Source organism: Octodon degus, unplaced genomic scaffold (genome assembly GCF_000260255.1).
Source record: "Octodon degus isolate 3935 unplaced genomic scaffold, OctDeg1.0 scaffold00007, whole genome shotgun sequence".
Taxonomy (NCBI): Eukaryota; Metazoa; Chordata; class Mammalia; order Rodentia; family Octodontidae; genus Octodon; species Octodon degus.
In genome coordinates, this window is record NW_004524583.1 from 9,629,613 (window position 1) to 9,651,855 (window position 22,243).

Consider the following 22,243-nt stretch of genomic DNA (forward strand, 5'->3'; position numbering starts at 1 on the left):
CCAGGGAAGTGCTTATTCCACTGAGCCATCTCCCTGGCCCCAAGCTCACAAATCTTTCCTGTCTCAAGTATGAACAGTATTGAAGCTACCTGTCTAGCCAAAAATGAACCTGTTCATTTCAGGAGGAAAAAATATCTTATTATAATAATAGACACATCTTGCCATTTACAACCTATCTTTGAAAACTGAGATTTTTAACACTTGTCACCATAGAAAGAAAAAAAAATCAGAATTACCTTGACGTTAAACATAATCCACACATTGCATTTTCAAACATTCTCTTCCCTCCACAATTTAATGTCTTATTCTAGTAAAGTCAGCTTTCACACTGATGTCTTTAAAACAATAAAATGTAACTAATTTGCCTGTATTTAAAATGGCTTTGTTACTGACACGTTAATACTGTCTCACAACTTTTTATTGTAAAAATATTTTGATAACTATGTTTCAGCATAGTTGGTTTTCTTGGCAGGCCCTGTATGCTGTGCACTTACATACTGTGTTCTGACTCCATGTAAAACTGGGCAACTCTGAATAAGCTCTCTAGATTGTACTAATGACAGTTTCCTGGTTTTTATATTGTACCACACACAGTTGCACAAATGTTATCACTGAGATAATGAGGGCCCGTGGTGCTGCAACCTCACAAGCGTCATTCCAGGGAGCCCCTGCGCCTCACCAGGTTGCCAAAGGTGACCCAAGCCAGAGTAATGAGCGCGCTCAGGTACAACTGTTGACACCTCTGTGAGCGGCGCAGTGTTGGCCTTGGGGAAGGGGCCAACACTGGGGAAGGGGACGCAAACCCACCCCAGCGTGGACGCCCAGAAGCCCTGGCACACAAGTGGGAGTACTCACTGGAACCGGATGGTCGCATGCTCTAGATAGTAGATGTCAAAGAGCCAGCGTAAGAAGACGTCCAAACTAGAAGCAAGAACAAGGCCAGCCCTTCAGTCTGTGAAACGTGAGCCCAGGCCCAGGGCGTGATTCCACTTTGCCTGGCTCCCCACTTCAGTCCTCTTCAGCTCAGATCTGGAAGGCCCTCGCGTGCTTCCCGCTGGCCCACGCACATGGCCCCCCTCTTTCTTCCTCCTGGCTACTTCTGCACCTGACCTTTAGCCTTCTGACAGAAGGCTGCCTTCCTCAGCAAACCCTTATCAGCCACCTCTCTAGCAGGGCTATATCCCTCTTCTGACTTTCTACTGATTCTCAGCTGCATTCGCGCCCCTTAGACTGTCGGCCAGCTAGGGCAGAGTTCACGGCCGATACAGTCTGCCCCTAGCTGCCTCAAGCTATGCCACAACAGGCGCAGACTGTCATGTGAAGAATGCATTTTCAGCAACCCCAGGAAGGCCTATGCACTCTGAAAGAGGATGTTTCAACTCTAGGGCAAGCCTGACCGAGAGATGCCTAGAATGAGTAGGAGCGAGGTACCTGGTCAGGCCCATGGAGGGCAGAATGACCACCATGAACACGAGGAAGATATAGCACTTGTGCACTATGATCAGGTTCTGACTGGATCTGGAAGGAAATGGAGAGGGGAGGTCAGCAGGGTGTGAGGTGGGGTGGGAAGCAAGCTGGGCGGGAAAGTGGCTCGGGTGCACCATGGCCCTCTCAGCTGGGCGCCTCAAGTGGTGCTGCCCCTGGGAGCAGCAAGAGAGAACAGCATCACCAACAGTGATCGCTGCCTGGGCACCGGAAAGGGAGGAAGGCACACGTGTGTCATATGTTGGATACTGATCTATCAAAGAGACAGTACCAGTGATATACGAATCCCTCAAGAATCTCAGTACTCAATACCATCCTTGCTCTTGGCCAGGGGCAAGGCCAGTAAGGCTGTCTGACACTACAGTCCTTGTGGCTTATTGCCTGCTAGAATGGTAGGGACTTTGAGTGCAGGAAATGACTTTTGAGACCCATGCAGCCTGCTCAGGAAAGCAGTGCCCTTGCTTGGGATAGGGAAAATACTTCTGCCCTCTTAGCTGCCACCACAGTAGCATTAGAGATATAGAAGGAAAAATCTCATTGTCTGCAATGCTGGCACTGGGTAGGCTAAATGTGCCGACAATCAGTTTGAGTTCACAGCTCCCATGCTAGGGCCATAGCTGCTTACGTGACCCTCTGTGAGCAAGTCCTTTATTCTGCGCTCTCTGCCTGGAACGCCTGGCCCTGCCTAGCCCATGCCTACGGCTCCAGGCTAGCCGCAGAGAGCTGGGGGCTGGAGGCACAGCCCAAGAGGGGCCTGCTCTTGGTCCCACTCCCTGTAGATGAAAGCCCTGATCAGTATCTGCAAGGCTAGAGTCCTGAAAATGACCCAGCACTTCTTTCTGAAAGTAAACACCTGCTGTCTTTGTGGGATGGGTTCAGGTATCGAAAGAATCCCACAGCCGTTCTAATCCTTGGGCCAGATGGAGGCCCCAGTGCAGGCAGGTAGGGGACAGGCGAAGCGGGGCTGGGGGCAGGAGCAGGGCTGGGAGAGGAGGGGCCCAGCTCACCTGGTCCAGTGGGCCTCGAGGAAGGCAGAGAAGAAGACTATCAGAGGCAAGATCACTGTGAAGGCCCAAAGCATCAGGGAGGGGAAGAACTGGGTCACGATGGGGCTCTGTAGGGGCAGAGGGGGTGGTGTGCCAGAGAGACATCAGTGCAAGAGGCCCCTGCCTCTGGCAGCCCGCCCTGGCTTCTCCCCTACTCCTGCCTCTCCCCTCCAGCTCAGACAGAGCAGGCCTGCTGCTCCTGAGTCCCTTTGGGCCGAGTCCACTTGGCTAGAGAGAGGAAAAGGCTGACACCCTAAGGTCAGGTGGGGTCCCCAAGAGACCAGACTTCCTTTGCTTCGGTCACTGGAAAGGCAGCCTGAGCTTTCCCTGGTGACTTCACTCATAGCAGCAGAGCCAGCTGCTGTCACTCTCATGTCACACAGCTCAGGGAGACAACACTGACTGCACGAGGGGCTGGGGCATCGAGGGTGGGGAGAGAGGAATCCCCAGGGATGGCTGTGGCCCCTACTGAGGCTGTGACCTGGGGCCGACTGTGGAAGGGGACAGAGGAGCAAAAGAAGTGGCCTGGCTCAGTGTGTGTGTGTGTGTGTGTGTGTGTGTGTGTGTGTGTGTGCACTGCTGGGCAGAAAATGGGCAATGCAGAAGGAGGAGCCTTCTAGCTCATCAGGACCGCATGGAGGCTTCAGGACTAGAAGCTGGCAGGCGTGGGGAAGTGCCCCATCTGGAGGTGTGTCCTCTACCCTCAGGACGGCTCCTACTCCTGTAGGCTGAGAGGGCAGGTATCTCGAGGTGAGGGAGGTAGAGAGAGACCCAAAGGTCCCTGCTCTCCAAGGGCTCCACTAGGACTGACCTCACTCTCCCTTGCCCTCAACAATATCAGGATAGTCAGCCCTAGAAAGCTTGGGGAGAACAGAGTTGTTTGTACTGCTGTGCCCTCTGGGCCTCCCCCGGCCCAGCCTGACCTGATCTAATAGAGCCTGCTAAGCCCTCATGACTGGACCACCCACCCCCAAACTCAGCCCGGGACCTGCCTCCATGTTCCCTTTCCTCTCCAGTCCCTGTCCCTAAGGTGGGCAGTGGCCCCCGTTCAGCGCACTCAGAGCACAGGAGCCTCTACTGCACCGGCGAGCAGTACACAGGCTTCCCCATCCCATCCCTGCCTGTGTTCTTCCTTGATCTCCCGGGGCCCCGAGCCCCGCCTGAGTGGAGGAGGCACCTGCAGCTTCTCGATGGGGCGGGTGACGTTGTACATGTCGATGGTGTTGATGATGATGGCAGGCGTGGTGAGAAAGAAGAAGAGGAAGAAGAGGAAGGTGTTGATCGAGATAAAGCGGGCCCACCAACTGAAGCGGCGGATGGATAGGTGTTTCCTGGGGAGGGATGCAGGAAGTGCATTTAGGACTTCGGGGCAGCCCTCAGTGCGGGCCCTTGGGCTCCTTCCTGTACGCCAGCTGTGGATCCCGGCTTCCCTGGTCTAATGCACCCAGACTTTTGTGCCATGACCCATGGGCGTTTCCCTTAGTCACCCCATTTGTAAAGGCTTAGAACGAATCTCACAAATGAACAAAAGATGGATCTGAGCTCTTTCTGCAGGAGAGACACTTCCCCCAAGGGTTGGGAGCATTGCATTCCACGCTCAAGGTGGGGTGAGCTTGGGAGTTCTAGAGGCTGTGACAATCTGGAAGTACAAGGCACAGCCCAGGGGGAACTGAATTTGGGTAACACTGGGCCTCCCTGTGGGGCAATAAAGTAGGAGAGAGGGAGCCTGTCCTGCTGTCTTCTTCAGCCGGAGATGACAGCTCAGGGGAGAGGGTGAGACAGAAGAGGCTTACCAAATAATGTCTTTGGGGTGTGGGGCCTCAGCGACCCTCCAGTGGTAGGATTTGACAACGGTGGTCACTGAGGACTGCTGCGGGGGCATGCCGCAATGGACGTACTTGTAATCCTCCTGGACGCTGCGGATGGGACAGGGGAAGGAGACAGAGGAAAGGCCTTGAAGGATCACAAAGTGGCCTTGAAGGGCCACTGTGGACAGCTCCGAAGCCCCAAAGTTGGAGGGAAGGGACACTTGAGGGTGGCTGGTCTGTCCAGACAAAGGAGACAGCCGTGTGGCTCTCAGCCCCTGCCTTCTTGCTCTCACAAGGGCAGCAGGGACGTGCTCTTCCTTTGAGGTTGATGGGAAGTATTAATTTAGCCTTGCCTTACTATCAATAGCTCCCAGTTATTGAGTTCTTCCTGCGTGTCTGACACTGTGCTCACTGGTGATTAATAGAATCTCATTTGCAGATTCCTAAATTGAGGTACTTTGCGATGCCCCTGAAGAGGGTGGTGCTGGTACTGGTGCCCTGTCTTTGACCGTCTAACTCATATTCTGCTATAATTAAGTCTCAAGTCTTCTCTATCAAATGGCAGTATCTCAGGAAATGAACAGTATTATTATGTGTAGGTGAATTGCTTTGCATCATAACACACACATGAGATAGATGACGTATATCCCTTGTCAATCCTCCGGGAGGTGAACAGAGCAAATATCAGTAATGATACCGCACAGATAAAATGTTTGGGAATAGAAGGGACTTGTAAAATGGTGCACCCTAAAATCTAGGGTGTTCCACTACTCTTATACAGTGTGGGTGGGTGAGGACACAGTGCTATGCATTATTAGGCTCTCACCAGGCCAGGAGGCCCCAACAATCCTTTGGGAACTAATCTACAGCTCCCATCTATTTGGTCCAGACCTAAGGATCCTCCTGGACCATTTCAGATCGGACCATTTCAGATTGGACCTCTTCTTTGTTGAGATGAGGCTGCCAGAGAGTGAGGCAGAAGAGGAAGGGGTTGTAGGGCTGTGGATTAGGTGAGGCCGACAACAGGAGAGAAGGAAGCATAGGTGGAGCTTATCTCTCCTGACCCTCTCACTTGTGGCAAGGGAAGGGCTTGCTTGTGTTTGGATCAAGGGGAAAATGAGTATCATTCTTAGAAAGACCTGGAAGAGAAGGCAAGAGGTCAAAGGCTACTCTGACCACCTCTGGACCAAAGCAAGAACATAGAGAGGGAGGGCTCGGGGCACCAAGCTGAGCCCTAGCAGCTCAGAAAACAGATAAGGTCATGCTCTGGAAAGCAAGATGGCGCTGCCCAGATAGAACAGGGAGAAGCTGAGAACAGGCAGCGGGCAGAAGGCTCTATCTCCTCACCTAGGCTGGAATGGGATCAGAGAGGATGGAGGTAGAGAGGCAGAGGCCCGGCCTTGAGGCCAAGAGGGGGCCACAAGCCCCTGGTGCAGTGCTCACCGCTGCGCCATCCTGGAGTCCTGGAAGGTGACAAAGATGAGGTCCAGACGCTTCAGCTGCACTCGGTTGAGCTCGGCATTGAACTCGTCAGTCAGCTGCTCCTCCAGCTCACCGTAATACTGCTCTGCATCTACCTGGGGCAAGAGGCGGCTCTCGGAGCCAGAGGCCGGGGTCCCAGGAAAGCCCTGCTGGACTTGGGGCCCTGTCCACTGAGCAGTACGGAAGGGAGGGCTGGCCTTGAAGCCACCGCTACAGCAGCCAAAGGCTGGCTGTCATTCGTTCCTTGCCCTTAGGCCTGGGGGCAGTGAGGCACAGCAAGGTGGGAAAGGGGGCATTTTCAGACTTGAGTAAACCCCACAGAGACAACCGAATGTTGAGCTTTGTCAGGAGAGGGAGCAATTCCTTTCCTGGTCTGGCTGGAGTCCAGTCCTGCTCTGGAGTCTAAGTCCTGAGCCCCCTTCTATCCCAGGGGTTGAGGGATAAGGTGGACGTGTTCCCTTCACTGAATTCTGCCCTGTGTCTCTGGGCATCTGAGAAGCATAGGGAGCCAACTGTGTTTTTCCTCTGGCCCTTCTGTCTCTGGAGATGGCTCGAGAGAGACTCCTCTACAGGCTCAGCAGGGAGATGGGCTCAGTGGAAAGGAAGGGAGGAGCCTCGCTCAAGCGGGGATGGTGGTGGTGGTACTGGAATATAGCCCTGGGGAGCAGGGAAGGAATAGGCCCTGGGCCCCAGGGCACCCTGCCCCGCCACCCTCACACCTCTGCGGGTTACCTCCTTGAAACAGGTCCAGCACTGGCAGAAGCACAGGCGGGAGCAGGGGTGGATCTTAATCATCACCTTCCCAGTCTTCTTGGCCTTGGCCGTATAGTAGAGCCGGCCCCGCATGGCATGGCGCCTGTCAGCCAGGCAATGAGGGAGGAGCAATAAGGGCCCAACAGAGCATCCCCTGCCCCTCGCAGCCCCATCCCAGATTCCGACAGGCCATGCTGAGGTCTCACCTCTGATCGTCCAAGTCTATCAGGTTCCTGACATCATAGCAGAAGTGGACTCTGGTCACGATGCAGCCTGGGTAGGCCTCCCTGCAGCCAGATACAGACACTGAGCTGGTGCGGCTGGGGGGTGACAGTCCCTGGAGCTCCTGGTGTGGCTGCCCGGGACAGCCTTGCAACCTGCTCAAAAGGCTGAACAACCTTCCGGGTTTGGACCCTGGTGATGAGTTGCTTCAACCTTCCTAGATGACCAAGAATAGACCCCAGGGGCCGGGGAGATGGCTCAGTGGAATATGCACTTCCCTGGCAAGCGCAAGGGCCTGAGTTCAATCCCCAGTTCCGCAAAAAAAAAAAAAAAAGAATAGACCCCAGGAAAGGTTCTGAGCAGTGGGAGGCCAGGAAAGAGCTGCTCGAAGAGCAGTACTAAGCTCAGTGGACAGGATCCTTCAGGCCAGGACCCTTAGGTCACTGAAGAGGCCTCAACAGCCTCTTGGCCATGGTGTGGGGGTGCCTGGGCCCAGAATGTATAGCCTCACAGCCTTGCTATACAGAAAGTCCCTGTATCCAAAACCCTGCTCCAGCAGCCCTCCCCATCCTGAAAAGCCAGCACTGAGTTCAGTCCAGGGAGGGCCATCACTAGGGGTGTCCCTAGCCCCACCACCCTGGGCCAATTCAAACCCACATGAGGGCCAAGTGTGGTTGTCAGGACAAGGGGATGCACACCTCGGCCTGCCTACACCACTTACTGGAAATGCTTAATGATCATCTCCGGGTCCTGGATGTCTGTGGGCACATAGGTGATCATTAGTGTCCTTGTGACCTAGGTGGGGTGGGGAGACGGAGGAAGAAGGCTGTGCTTGTCTGGGCAGGAACCCCACCATTTCTTGGTGGCCCAGACCCCTGGGGAGCAGGTCTTCTGCCTGATGTCTGGGGCTTCCCTGCTGAGTAAGCCCCAAGCCAGCCTCCTTGGCTTTCTTTGTCCCAGCTGAGCCATGCAGCCCTGGGATCAGCAAATGGTGTCTTTCCTATTCTCTGTGTTCCAGCTGCTGGGTCCTGACACAAGATGGCTGACAAGGGTGGGCAAGCCAGAGGCTTTCAAAGAGCAGTACTAATTATTCTCTGAGTAGGAAATGTCTTTCTGAGCTATCACCTCCCAGGAGGAGGGCCAGTAGGTGGACCACAGGCCATGGCCGAGAGCAGCGGCTCACAGCGCTTCCTCCAGTGCAGCTCCCACAGGGACTTCAGGTGCCCCTGCCAGCCCAGCTCTTTGAGCATAAAGCCCCACATGGTCAGGAAAATCCTTAACATCGGCCACACAGGGCAGCTGAGACAAGGGATACTAAGGCTTAGACCTGGAAATCTCCCAAAGGCGCATGACTCTAGCTTGGTTCTACTGGGAACTCACAATTGAAACTGGAAACCTTTAGGAGGTGGGCCTCATAGGAGGTGTCAGGCACTGGAGGTGTGTCTCAAAGGGGACGCTGTTAACCTGGCCCCTTCTCCTCCTCCTCTTTGCTTCCCAGCTGCCATGAGGGGAGCAGCCTTCCCTGCCATGATGTTGCCTGGCATCAGGCCTGAATTGTGAGTCATAGGAAACCTTTCAAGGTCTCCTCTTTTTAAGTTGTTTATCTCAGGTATTCCATTACAGTAATGAAAAACTAACACAGTAAGTCTCTGGAGAGAGACTGAGAAATCCTCTCTCAAAGTTCCTTTTTTATTCTCTGGGTAGAAAATGTCTTTCTGAGCTAACACCTCCACGTTTACCAAGTCTAGCAAGCCATGCTGCAAGAGATGAGGGTCTTGGCAGCAGCACTTGATGACAATAAGAAAAGCTGAAGTTGCTGAGTCCAGACTGCCCAAGCCTCCATACTTCAAGGAGTGTGGCTTTGCACTTTGGGGAGGGTTAAAGAGACTCAGTCCTTGAGTAAGCTCGAAAGCACAGACCCCACCTCAGTAAGGCCATGGCAGGCTGAAAGCAGCTATGGACAAACATTTGCATGGTTTATCTTCCTGCAGAGCACGGCCCCAGGGAGGCCCCCGCCCTGCACTGAGAGAGCCCCAGTCAGGGAAGGTAGCATTGCCATTGTCCACCCACGGTCCCTTGGACTTCACTCCTGCACACCACAAGCTGTGACATACCTCGAAGGCAAGGGCAGTGTCCTGGCTTTGGGACTGTGCTCAGCTTATATCCAGCGCAAGAAGGAGAGAGTCAAAGTCCCAAAACACAGCTCTCAACCAATGGACAGGAAGTTTGGGGAAAATATCCCCAGCAGCTTACCTCCAGCCTGGGAGTGTTCTAGGGTGCATGGTCTACACCAGTTCCTGGAGCCCCAGGGCTGCCAACCTGCTCGGCTGCCCCACAGTGTACCCTGTTGTACCAGTTGCACTCTTTCCTCCATATCCCCACTCCCCACTGTCCTTGCCTGAGATTCCTTCCAAATATACGGGTGCCACTGAAGCCCCAGCCTCATAGTCTGCTTGGGAGGAAGATAAGGGCTCCCCCAGGTCCACAGGGTAGAGATGCGCCCAGGCAGGACAAAGAAGAGAGACTGCAGGGAGGACAAGAAGCAGCTGGCAGCAGCTAGTCACTAACTAGTGTGAAAAAGCTTCAGGGGTACAACAACTGGGGGGCAGGCAGAAGGCAGGGGTGTGAGCAGGTGACCATGCAGGTGGCCATGCTGGGGTGCGGAGCCTGTACTTCTTGGAGGCAGGACAATGGCCCGCTGGGGTGGGGGCTCTTCACACACTCACCTTTTGGCTCTTTCTGGGCACAAACCCCAAGCAGTGATGGGCCATGAGGATGAAGTTGGTGAGGAAGTACAGGAACGCGAAGAGACTGTGCACCCACAGGAGCTTGCTCCTGCCAGAGAGGAGCGGAGGCTGGCAGTGCTCAGGCGGGCCTCCAGAGGCCACCTGGCAGACCCGGGACCCCCTGGAGACCCTGCGCCCAGGTGGTGTCCTCGAACTTCTCTACCACCACAGCATTCCCAAACCACCCTTAGAGACCCAGCTCTCTGGCATCCTGAAGGGGGCGGTAGTGGTGTTCAGCAGGCCTGGCCCCTACCGTCCGCTGACAGGACTGCCTGCTTACTACAACCAGATCCAGGCTGGAACTAAATTCTTTCTGTTTGCATGAATGAATGAATGAATGAATGAATGAATGAATGCTTTCTTTCCTTTCTTCTCTCCCCACCCTCTCTTTCTTTTTTTTTTTGTACTGAGGACTGAACCCGAGGCCTTTTGTACTCAGTCCCATTAATTAATTAATTAATTTAGAGACAAGGTTTCACTAAGTTGCTAAGTTGGGCTAGGTTCAAATTTGCAGTTTTCCTGCTTCAGCCTCTCAGAGTGCTAGGATGACACTGCACCTCCCCACTTGGCCAGGACTCAGTTCTTTAGGTCTTTCTTTCATTAGATTTCCAGAGCCCTATAGGGTAGTTGTGATGATCTTCAATTTACCCATAAGGCAATGAGGGCCAGAGTGGCAGGTGACCTGCCCTAGGTCATCCGTAGGTGTGACTGTGATAGAAGGGGGATCCAGAGATGCTGAGGTGCTTAGCTACTCCACCCCATAATTGCCCAGAAGGCCCAGTGAGGAGGACAAGGTACCATGCAGGCATGGCAGGGGGCCAGGAAGCACCTGGGCTAAGTTTCTATGCCTGCTGGCAGCCCAGGGAAGGGATGCTGTCCCAGGGCCTCTTGCCAGAGCGACTGTCAGGAAGTGGGGTCCACCTTGTCATGTGACACATGGAGGAAAGGTCTTCTTTGCTCCCAGTGGCTCCCACTGCCTGCCCCAGTGCCTGGCCTTGACGAGCTTCACCCCACCTAGCCTGGTAGCTCTGTCTCCGCAGAGGACAGGGTCCATGGTCGCTGGGGAACTCCCTGCCCTTGGCCCATCATGCACATGATGCTCTTTACAACTCTTTCAGAATTCGCTTGTGGGGAAGGTGTCAGCCACTCAGAATGACTAACTTAGAGAAGAGACCAGTGGCTCTGCTCAGCATGACAGAACTGGGGAAAGAGCTCAAAAAGACAAGGGAGAGGAAGCCACACCCATCTTGTGATCTGGAGGGGGGGCTAGGCAGCTTGCTGGCAGGGGGAAGGGTGGCAGGGAGGAGCCTGCAAACCTTGCCCACACCTGCAGGAACTGCCTCTGCAGCTTTGTCAGCAGACACCAAGGCTGGGCAAGACTTCTTGTGGGCTCCAGTGTGGACAGCAGGGCTATTTGACTCAGGGTAGGCTGGCCCACCACCAGTCACGTTGGTTGCCATAGAAATCCACAAACCCGGCTACTGTGCTGGGAGTGGGATGGGCACAGAGACACGTCCCATGGCACCTCCCCTCTGTGCATGCAGACCGAGGCCCAGAGAGGCAGGTGTGTTGCCCCAGGGCCAGTGCCAGCAGCTGGCAAAGGCAGGACGTAAACCCACCATGCAATTCCTCTTGAACTCTCTGCTGTAGGAATAAGAGTGGTGGGGTAGAAGGGACTGGAAGGTCAAATCATTCAATGACACAAGGCCTGAAGTGAGCCCTTGCTGGCCTGGGAGACAATTCCCTGAAGCTCTCCTTGGTATGGGGTCTCCAGCTCTTGGGAGCTCAACATGGTAAGGAACTGGACCATTTCTCCAGTCCTCAGGAGTGGCCAACCTGGGTGGCCCCACATATGGGGCTACAAAGGCACTGAGAGTGCTTTCCACCAAAAACACAGCAATCTCTAGCAAGTGCTCAGGACCCGGATTCTCAGCCCAGCCCTGCTGTTGGCACTGAAGCCCAGGTCATGGGTGGACACACTGGACCCCTTTTTCCTATCAACGTCCAGCCAGCAGGACGGGAGGTAAGAAGGCCAGGTACCTACTCTGTAGACACGTTGACGATGGTGGTCCGGCCAAAGTGGCTGCTCCTGTCTGCAAGAGAAGGAAGAGGTGACTCTGAGAGGCTCCTCAGTTGCCGGCGGGGGCGGGGCAGAACTGTAGGCTCCTGAGTGAGTGGCTGTCCAGAGTCTTCAGATGCTTGCTATGACCTGCTCTTCCTCCTGGCTCCCTAGAACCTGCCCCCAGACTCCAACAACATCATGGTCCCTGTGCTGTTGACTGGGGTTCACGGGTGTAAAGCGAGATCACACGTTCACAGGGTGTCCCCAGGGCAGAGACTAGCGGCACCGGCAAGCACCACAGAGAGAGCCCAGAACTCCAACACATGGGACACTGCCTCATTCAAGCAGAGTGGCCTGTTCGGGCTGAATATTTCCTGTGAGGTCCGACAGTTCCGACCCCTCCAGGTTTCGCGGGGTGTGTCTAAAGAGCCTGCACCCTACCATCATGGTTCACATACTAGCTCTTGGGGTGAGAATCTGAAAAGACAGGAGTCGAAAGTTATTAACCGTGGTGCTGGAATTGGGCGGCCCTGACCATATACCACCCTGAAGTCAGAGAGGTCCATATGAGGCTGGGGAAGAGCAGGCAGGAACCTGAGGAATCTAGACAGCTGCCACCTGGGTAGTGCAGGCATGGGGCCGTCTGGCTGTTCAGCCCTCCTGTGGCCTGTCTGCCCTGTAACTCTTGGTGGAATGCTGCCGATGATCTCTGAGCTCATACTGTGTCAGGCACCACATGAGGCACTGTCGTTCTCTCCTGGTGCGCAAGACAGCAAGGAAATCAAGGGTTGAAGAGGCTGACTCGCCCAATGTAGTTAATTAATTTCTTGGTTTGGGCAAAGATATTTTCTAGGGAGAGGGTGTGGGGAAAATTGGCGGATATGGTGGCACACGCCTGTAATCCCAGCACTCGAGAGGCTGAAGCAGGATGATCGCCACAAGTTCGAGGTGAGCCTGGGCTACAGAGTCCAGGGCAGCCTGAGCTCTACAGTGGGCCCCTGTCTCAAAAAACAACAACAAAAACCCCTCAAAACAAAAGCAAACAAAAAATTGTGCAACCAAGGTTTTTCCAACTGCAAAGCTAGGCCCTCACTCACAATGCTATTTAGTAGAGAGGATGCACCCCATCACAGGGAATGGGGTACAGTCCTAGAAGACCAACTCTGTGAATGCAGCGCTATGACCATTGGGTGGGTTGAGGGAGGAGTGCAGTTTGGAGACCTCTGCAGTGAGCCACGTGTCCTGAAAGGGCCCCACAAACACCTGGCCAGGCGCAGAGTGGGGACAAGAGTAGGCTTAGTCTACAGAGGCACTCTCCTCACTCTTTCCCACTCAGCTGCTTCTGCGTGCTTGAGGGTTTGGTGTTCCAGTGGCACCTTGTTAATTCACTGGTCGAGTACAACAGTAAGGGGCGCAGCGGCAGGTGTGCCCCACGGTGGGTGGCAGAACCCTGGCCACCACTGCTTCTCTCCCTGCTGCTGCCAGCTACGGGAGCTTTGTGGCCCAGCAGCTGCTATAGCCTGGGTGGGGCCATGCACTCGTCTCCCTCTGCTCTGTCCCCTTCTCCTGCAGGAAGGATATTAGAGGCAGCCAACCCCACACGAGGGAGGTGTGGGGGGCAAGCTCTGCAGACACAGGCCTTTCCTAACCTATGCCACAAGGTACAGGCTAATGGCCTGGGACCACCATGCTGCCTAAAGATTCTGGGAGAAAACTGAAAAAAAAAAAAAACAAAAAAAAAAAACCAACTTAGTTCTAGACTGAAAGGATGCCATGAGGCTGCCATGTGCCAAACTTAGTTAAACAAAGCAGGTGCCCTCTCCAGCCTCCAGGTGAGGGGGCTGAGGGGTGGATTGCCTACACTCAAGAGCTACTGGTCAGATGAGGGATTAAAATCCAGATTTCCTGGCCCCAGGCCCAGGTGCTGTCCCACCTATTAGGCTACCCCTTGGATCTGCTAGTAGTGTCTGCCTACCCAGGACAGTCCCAGTGTAGTTGATGGGCAAAATGATGCCCAGGGAAGGGATGCAGAGGATGAGAACGTAGACGATGAAGTGGTACTGAAAGGCAATGTAGATGCGCGCGTCATCGCCACACTTGTTGATCAGCTCCTGGTCCCTGAAAGAGACACAAACAAGGCAGTCCTCAGGAGCCAGCAAGGCACAGCGGGGTGGGGGTGGAGGAGGGGAAGAAGATGTGCCCACCCCTGAGGCTTCCTGGCTCTCTCTTTCCTCTTGCTCCCTCCCTCTCTTCTCCCTCCCTCCTTCCTCTTCTTTCCTCTTTCTCTCTCTCTCTCTCTGAAACACGGCCCTTCCTCTCAAGGCCCCTGAAGTGCCTGCCAACAAGCTTCCCAGATGCATGGAAAAGAGAGGCTGCACTCTCCAGGCACACATGGGAAGCGGATGCATTTTCAAAATTGGGCCTCGGTCACCCTTCCTTTACCTCTGCTAATAAATACTCTGAGGACCTCCTAGGGTGTGGGCACTGGGCACAGCTCTCTGATAAGGAGGTGCAACTTCAAGAGTTGTTCATTTTAATCCTTTAAATGAAAATGACTAGGATATTTCTTGCTCACTTCTCCCCCAAACCTTTGACTTCCGGGATGACCTCACGTCAGTCCTGTCACAACTCCTCCCATCCTTTATAGCTCAGCTCAATACTACATTTTTCCTGAAAGTTCCAGTTGGAATTTGTTCTTTTCCTGGTGCTCTTTGTATAGCAAATTATAACTCCTCATTATAAATGCTACATAGAGCCTTATTGGCCTTTGCTTCTTCAGGAAGTGAAATAATAGGCCCCCAGGGCATGTGGCCTCCAAGAAGCAGTGAGGCCAGACCCTAAAGCAGCTGTCTCCAAGCAAGAGGGGTTTGAAGGATGGCAGGGCAGGGCAGATGAGGACCCAGGATCATGCGGGTCTCTGAGCGCATCAGGGTGAGTGTGCGCACATGTGCGCATGCATGCACTTGTGAGGGAATAGGCACGCGTGTCCAGGCAGCAAAGGCTGAGTCTTCTGCTAATGCCCAGCCAGATCACCTCCCGGTGTTGGGGGCACAGGAGGCAGGTGTGCGGGGGCCCTCATCCTTGCTGAGTGGAATTTCACACTTTAGGAAACCTGAAGGTGAGGTGGGCAGAGACCATTCTTTGTGCAGAGAGGAAGCCCGCCCTTCTGTCCCATGTTTGCTCCTCTTGACAAACGTGCTGATGATGCCCACAGCATACAAACAAGCAAAGAGCATGCAGGAGAGGCTCTTTCCCGGTGGGCAGTTCACAGACTCGAGTTTATAAGCAGGGGCGCAATGGTTCGGCTGTTACAGAGCTTCTTCCCCACGGAAGGGGGGCCTGGGCCTATGTCCAGTTCCCATTCTCCAGCTGGGCCTCGGGGAAGCCCTGTCAGCACAGGTGAGGCCGGAGGTGGATGGTACAGGGCTCCAGGCTGATACTTCTCACCACTGACTCCACCCCCACGGCCACACCGTCACAGGCTCAGAGAACACAGGCACTTACTTCATGGTTAAGCTGTTGAACAGCCAAGAACAGAAGCCCTGTGGAGAGAGGAGAGTGTGAGAGGCCCCCGGCCGCCCCACCCAGCTGTCGGGACCTGCGGCAGCATCTAGGAGGGGCCTGAGGCTCCGTGTGGCATCAGGGGCTGTGCTGAGGGAGACATCTCCTCAGAAGGGAGTGGGGTTTGGAAGGCAGCCACACATGCCCTGCTCACCTCTCCTCCCTGACCTGAAGGAAGGAAAGGGCCAGAGGTTCCCAGGAGCCAGCTCTGCTCAGGAGACCGGGTGATGGTGCTCAACTCCTGGGCCCCTCTCACCCCTCCACGCCCTGTCCTCACCAGCTGAGGGTAAGGAATGACACCCCTGTGCTGACTCGCTCAGGCCACTTGCTCAGACCCAGGCCCCACTGAGTACCCCCAGGCCACCTCCCTGTGCCTCCTTTCCTAGCTGGATTTTGATCCTTTGTACTATACCAGCATCTCTCTTCTCAGACTTTTAAAAATAAAATAATATTTTTGCCACTGGAGAGAAAGGAAGACAGACCACAGCTTGTGCCTAAAAGTTAGCCCAGTTTTCACCTGGAGGCATCACCCTGTCCCCTCACTGGGCTCCCAGCCAACCCAGTAACTTGCCTGAGGCAGAGCAGGGAAGAGCCTGGCCAGCAGAGGTGACAATGGAAGGAATGTGGTTCTGTCTACTAATCTGCTGCTACAAATGTGGAGCAGAGGCTAACTGCAACAGCCTGGACTAGGGACTGGGACAGGGCGATGAGCGCTTCAGGCTCTGCCACCCACAGGGGGGCCTGGGGGTGGGGGGCAGACACAGACTGATTTGCAGATGAGGGGTTAGGATGGGCCAGGATCAAGGGGTTCAAGAAAAGGAATTTTTCTGGCCAGTTGCCAAGTCTCCCAGGGAACCAGTGCCTGGCTGAAATCTGAACCAATCATGGGGGCGACAGAGGGGACCATGGTGAGCAGAGAGGGGGGGAGCTTGGGAAAGGGTCTACAGTGGGAAGCAGGTGGCACTGCTGAGGATTTCGAAGGTGACCAGTGTGGTTGGGGATGTAGGAGTTGAGTGAAGCAGACTGGACAGAGGACAATAGAGCAAAGTGCCAGGCCGTGGCATGGTGTCTGCAATTGGTTTCAGGGCATTCGGGAGACACTGAAGGTTTGCACAGGGGCATCTGTGTCCTCAGTCACGGGATGGCTCTGGATGCAAAGTGAATGGGATAGGGCGAGTGTGGTGCTGCTGGGATGAACGAGAGCTGCTTCGGTCACCACAGCAAGAAACTGACGAAGGCCGCAGGCTTAGCCGGGGGTGGACACGGAGAGGTGGCGGTGTAGTGGTGGCCAATGAATCAAGGACAGACAGTGGACAGTGGGAGGGGAGACGCCTGGGCTCAGCTGGGGGACTGTGTGTGTGGAGGCGGAGTGTGTAAAGGAGACTGAGACCAAAGAAAACAACCTGGGGCCCAACACCATGAGGCAACCAGGAGCACCCGTGGGGCAGCTGTGGTCAGACATTTCCGAGAAATGGGCAAGAGGAGGCTGAAGAAAGCCCAATGTATCTGGAGGCAAGAGACCACGGGTGGCCATGGAGCTTTGCTAGAGCGAGACAGGTGAACACTTCACATTGAGGGGAGGAAGAGGGGGCCGCAAAGCACAGGCCACTGTCAGGCCAGCTGGGAGGGGTGAGGTGGTGTGGGCGCCACAACCAGAGTCCTCCTCCCTTCCTGCCACTGCATTCCAGTCCCCACTCAAATGTCATCTGCTGTCTAAGGCCACCCCAATCACCACCTGCAACACAGCATGCTGCCAACAGCCCTCCTTGTCCTATTTGTTTTCCATCACACTCATCGCCATCCTAAATGGCTCTGTCCGGTCATCCCACAAGGCAAGACTGGTCCACTGTGCTTGCTGCTTGTCTCTGGGTCCCAGGACTGCAACACAGCAGGTCTCTAGCCCCAGTGCTGAAGTGGCAGAGCTGAGCTGACTCCAAGCCTCTGCCTAGACCCTGTTCTGTCCTGTGCCCACCATGACTGCCGGTCCAGGACCAAGGTACCCCAAGGTCCCAGCCACTGCCAGCACTCACCTTGTCCCTGCGTTCCATCTCCAGGGAAATCTCCGAGGGAGACGACTTCTCACTCTGCTCCCCATAGATCAGTGAGGTCAGGCTGCCAGCCAGGAAGGGTGGCAGGGGACAGAAAAGGAGAGAGAGGGCTTCAGATGCCTCTGCCGCTCCCCCCCCCCGGGGGGCCGAGGACTGGGGGCGGCTACAGCCCACAGCCTCAGCTCCTTTGCTGGACATGCAGCCTATGGTGCAGACGGCAGCGCCTCTGCTGCCTAGTGCTCAATGCATCCTTGGAGGCCAGTCTCTGAGGCCCAAGAAAAATGTGGTCTTGTGCCCAGAGATGGCTGCCTTCCAAGTGTCCTTCCTACAGGGCAGGAAGAGCAGGGGCATCAGTGGAACACACTCTTGCTGCAGCTTGGGCACGGGCACAGCCACATCCTGGTCACAGCTCACCACCTGACCCTGCCCCCCTCACCTGTCATTGTGCATCAGCAGGGCCAGGCGCCCATAGTCCCAGGCGGCTTTCCGGAGGAAGGAGTAAACCAAAAGGACAACCTACGAGCCAGAAAAAGCAACATGGATCACAGAGTTCACTGATGCTTTCTCCTGGGTCACCCCTGCCTTCCCATGAGACCCCAGGAAGTTCCCAGGTGCACCCCACCACACAGTAAGGGCTGCTGGGAAGGTGTACCCCTTTGACTGCATTCCCAGCCCCAGCAACCTCCTGGCACGGAGCAGGTACTCAGTTGGCTGAGTGTTGTTTAGTGATGAGAAGGCCTCTGGGAAGTACCACAAGGGGAAAGTAAAGGGGCCCCAAGGGTCCTGGCCAGGTGGATGTCCAGGCCAGTCTGTGGATGAGAACCTCAAGGATTCTGCCTGCTCCTCCAGCACCTTCCACCCCAGGGCCACCCACCTGGGCCATCCCAGGCAGGGCTGGCATTCAGGGCGTTTGCATCACTGTGGCCAGCGCCCATCAGGACAGCCGCAGCCCCCAGCATATCTCTTGTAACAGCTCAGTAGCCCACCCTGGCTAAGACCTCGCCATGTGTCCCCAATGCACGCAGCACTCACCACCCACAAGACGATGTTGAGAAACAGCACGGTGGGGATGCCCCCGAAGGGCTGTCCCTGGAGGACGGTGTTCCGATTCTGGAAGCACTCGTCCACTGTCATGTTGAGTACCTTCGAATCCGGGCTCTGGCCCCCCGGTGAGGCAGACATCCTGAGGGCCTCCCTATGGGCAGAGGGGTCTCCAGGTCAAAGTGAGGACCACTCCTCACCCTGCAGAACACAGAAGGCCACCGGGGCACCTCAGGATGAGTACCAGGCTGGGCCTGAGCACACCAGACCTGGGGATAAGAGCTGCCCTCGGAACTGTCTTTGGAAGGCAGGAGGTGCCCATAGGATGGCACTGTGAGACGGCAGCTGCCTTAGTCCCAGGACTGTGACAGCAGCTCAGATTCCCCGGTAGAAATCTTATTTTATACCATTTTATCCCTTTTAAAAAGAGTTGCCAAATGCATATCCAAATGGGCCTTCCTATTGCTCTCCTGTGGAATTTTTCTTGTGCATAAATGAAAAGATCTCACAAAGAGGGATCACACGCCGAGATGGAACAGTTCAGGTTGGAAGGCTGAACCACTCTGTTCACACAATCTCCATGCAAACGATTCTTCAGTTCTCTGATCCTATTTCCGGGGAAAGCTAGAGTCCCTGAAGAGGCAGCAGAGTACCTGCCACTGAGCCGTGACTCAGTAAACGGCCCTGTCTTATCTTGCCCTGCAGCCAGGCAGACCAGCCCTGTCCTGGGACCTGAGCCCATTCCTCCAGGCTGGGCGTCTTGGGGCAACTCAGATCAGAGCTTTTCAGGCACGGATAAGAGTGGGTGAAAACGGTGGGGCTGGAAAGATAGCTCAGTGGTGTAAAGCGCCTGCTTAGCCAAGCTTAGGCAGGCGCAGGGGATCTCAGCTCAATCCCCAGCACCACATGCCACTCCAGCCCTGCCCTCAGGGAGGGCTGAGCTAGCCAAAAAGAAGAAGAAAAAGGAAAAAAAAAAAGTGGGTGAAAACAGGAGGCAACTGGTAGCTACTTGAACGGACCTACAAGGTTGCAGTGAACTCCCAGGAACTTTTAACTTAGCCCCAGACCTCGAATTCCCCTGGTCTCTTCACTCCCACTCAAGAGAAGTGGGCTCATTCACCCATTCAGGCTTATGGTGAGCACTGGCTGGTGACACACCGGTGAGCCCTTCCACGTGGGCCCGCAGCGGGCAGCAACACACAGGGAGGTGAGGTCAGACCTGTTAAGATGGTGCTCGGCAGCAGCCTCACTGAGGAGACGCTGAGCAGGGAGACTATCTAGGTTGACACCCCCTGGTCTAAGCCTGGGGTTGGACTGGGAGAAGAGCCTGGAAGTTGCATAGAGGAGCAAGAAAGATCTCTGCACCCCTGAGACCAGGGTGTTGGGGAGACAGTCTCCAGGTTAAGTCCAAGGAGTCTCCCATTCCAGCTCCCAGGCAGAAGACGCAGGCTCAAGAGCTGGCGCTTCTGTGCATTATGGGCTGTGAGTGATGGATCCCAGCTCGAACTCACTGGCCAGGTGACATTGAGCCAGGTATTTAAGGTCTCCATAACTCACTCTACTCGATCAAAAGCGGGTGGTGACAGCCACCCATTCCCTCTTCCCAGGGCTGCGTAGGAGTTAAGACTTGATCACACAGAACAACGCCTGGACCACAGGAAGCAGCACAGAACACTGGTACGCGGAGAAAGGGGTGTGGGGTCCCTGGGGATGCAGCACAATTGCTCTCCCCAGTTAGGGAGGGTTGGGCAGTGAGAATGGAGAAGAGCATGAAGACAAAAGGGTTCGAGAATGGGGAAGAGGTGGGCTCCCTTTGGATCACCCACAAAATAGCGACAAAGGGTATAGAGACTGGTCCCAGAAAAGGAGTAACATGAGAACTTCTCGCATCCCTCTCATGAGATGAGCATCTAACAGGAACAGGGAGTCTCGTGCCTACCTTTTTAGGTCGCCCTGCTTTTTGCCTCCCTCTTGTTCTGCCGAGGCTGCCCGGGGTTTCACTATCTCTACCCTAGCTCGCTGATGAGCTAACTCACTAGCGTGTGTGACTGAACATTGCGCATCTGATCAGGAAGCCTGCCAGCCGGCGCCTCACAGGACAGCGATGGCAACGGTGGCTCTTTGCAGCTTGGGCGGAGCACGCCGCTGAGGTCAGCGACGGCCGGAAGTTACAGTTCTGCTGGTGCCCACGAGGGGGAGCCCGCGCCACAGCAGGTGGTGATGGAAGGTGTGGGGAGGAGCCGCGGGTCTTCTTATGAGCCTGAGACTTCTTACCTGAATCAGATTTCCAGGGAAGACCTAATCAGGCTTGGAGGCTCCAGCCAGCTACAGGGCTGTGAAGGAACAAAGACAGTGGAGACATTACAGGCTTAGGGGCCCCCGACACCCTGTTTGGAAGCCTCATCAGAGCTTCTAAAGGCCTCAGTTTAGGTTCAGGTGCACACCCTTTATCGTGTGTGTGCTGCAGTTTCTCTAGTACGCTGCTTGCCTTTTCTTTTTCTTAATGGTGCCTTCTGAGGAGCACACATTCTGAATTTTGATGGCGCGCCCCAAAGCTGGGATGTGAAGGCACGGGGGTGAGCACCGTGCAAGGGCGAGGGTGGGCGGAGGGAACCCTATGGACAAAGACCCAGACTGAGCACAGCATCTGGGTCGTACCCGGAGGGCAGCATGAATCGCTGGCCCCTCCACCCACCCACCTGGCCGGCAGGAACTCTCCACAGTGAGCTCACAGCTTTGGGGTTTGGGGAAAGGGGTGCTAGTGGCCCGGGCTACCATGATGCCTGGTATTCTATCCAGGTTGGCGGGGTGCAGGGTTTCTGTTTAACCTGACTGCTGGCCTGCAGGACAGAGAGTACCTCACCCTCTCCACCTCACCGCCCTCCCCAGCAGTCTCAGGCAACAGGCAGACAGTAATGAGGGAGGCTGTTGCCATGGAAACTCAGAGCAGCAGTCAGCTTTTCAATCTGCACCTTGAGACCTGCCTTCTGAATGGAGAGCTAGTTCTGGTTAGGTGCGGGGGAGGGCTCTGGGGATGGAACCTAGTGCCTCACACACACTAGGCAAGGGCTCTACCAGTGAGTTACATCCCCAACCCAACTAGAACTAATAATCTTTCTGCCTCAGCCTCCCAAGTAGCTGGATTACAAGGTGGGGGTCTGTAGCTGGCTCTCAGTGTGAAGGAGGGAGGCAGAAAGCACAGAAATTGACTCTCTGGACACACAGTCATGGGGGCTAGAAAAGATGAAGTTTGAAACTTAAAGGGGCTACAAGAAGCTATTGCAGGGGTGCCACCCTGGCCCAGAGCAGCGGAAGCCAGGAAATGTGTCTCTGTGGGCATGTGTTTCACAGCAGAAGACAAGGAGGCTGTCGGGGTAGAAGACAAGGAGAACTGAGCTGTCTCATGTCAGACCCACCTTGGCTAGCTCTGTGGCCATGGGCAGTGGCTTCACCTCTCTGAACCTAAGGCTCACCCCTGGGAAGTGGGGAACAGTAGCAGCCCTGGCTAATGGTGCTGTTGTGAAAATGAGTCCGATCACTCACACCCTCCCTCTGCACAGTGCTCCGCAAGTACCCAAGCGGTGCGACCAGTCGCCATCAGCTCCCCTGTGAACTGGGAAGGGGCCCAGACTGGACCTCCCCAGGTGCCTTCCTTTGATATTCTGGGCAGGCAAGAGGAGAGAAGTGGGGGTGGGAAGGACTGTCCTCTGTCTCTCAGACTGCAGCCACCGGGCAGTCACTGCTTCTGTTTTTTCTGTACATAAGAAACAAACAGGGGCCAGGAAGATGGCTCAGTGGAATAAGCGCTTCCTTGGTAAGCACAAGGGCCTGAGTTCAATCCCTGGTTCTGCAAAAAAGAAAAAAAAAGAAAAAAGAAAAGAAACAGAAACAAGTGTCAGTCTCACTTGGGGCCAAGGAGGGTGGGGCATGGTAGCCATGCCAGTTGGTT

General features: G+C 55.0%; 1 protein-coding gene across 4 annotated transcripts in view; it reads right to left on the reverse strand.

Moving 5' to 3' along the window:
• Tmem63c (transmembrane protein 63C) overlaps nt 1–22,243 on the reverse strand; it is a 65,398-nt gene that overhangs the window by 11,888 nt on the left and 31,267 nt on the right. For 2 of the 4 annotated variants that reach the window (XM_023702231.1, XM_004624727.3), the window contains exons 3-19: nt 20,569–20,627; nt 18,286–18,448; nt 17,690–17,769; nt 17,236–17,317; nt 15,149–15,186; nt 13,620–13,762; nt 11,627–11,675; nt 9,523–9,631; nt 7,518–7,591; nt 6,781–6,861; nt 6,554–6,677; nt 5,783–5,916; nt 4,325–4,447; nt 3,709–3,862; nt 2,493–2,599; nt 1,432–1,518; nt 856–921 (exon numbers count right to left, since the gene is read on the reverse strand). In XM_023702231.1, the coding sequence (XP_023557999.1) occupies nt 856–921; nt 1,432–1,518; nt 2,493–2,599; nt 3,709–3,862; nt 4,325–4,447; nt 5,783–5,916; nt 6,554–6,677; nt 6,781–6,861; nt 7,518–7,591; nt 9,523–9,631; nt 11,627–11,675; nt 13,620–13,762; nt 15,149–15,186; nt 17,236–17,317; nt 17,690–17,769; nt 18,286–18,435 (1,601 nt within the window). In that variant the 5' untranslated portion in view covers nt 18,436–18,448; nt 20,569–20,627. Of the gene's footprint in view, nt 1–855; nt 922–1,431; nt 1,519–2,492; nt 2,600–3,708; nt 3,863–4,324; nt 4,448–5,782; nt 5,917–6,553; nt 6,678–6,780; nt 6,862–7,517; nt 7,592–9,522; nt 9,632–11,626; nt 11,676–13,619; nt 13,763–15,148; nt 15,187–17,235; nt 17,318–17,689; nt 17,770–18,285; nt 18,449–20,568; nt 20,628–22,243 lie in introns of those variants that run through there. The other 2 variants (XM_023702241.1, XM_023702248.1) reach the window with 2 other exon arrangements.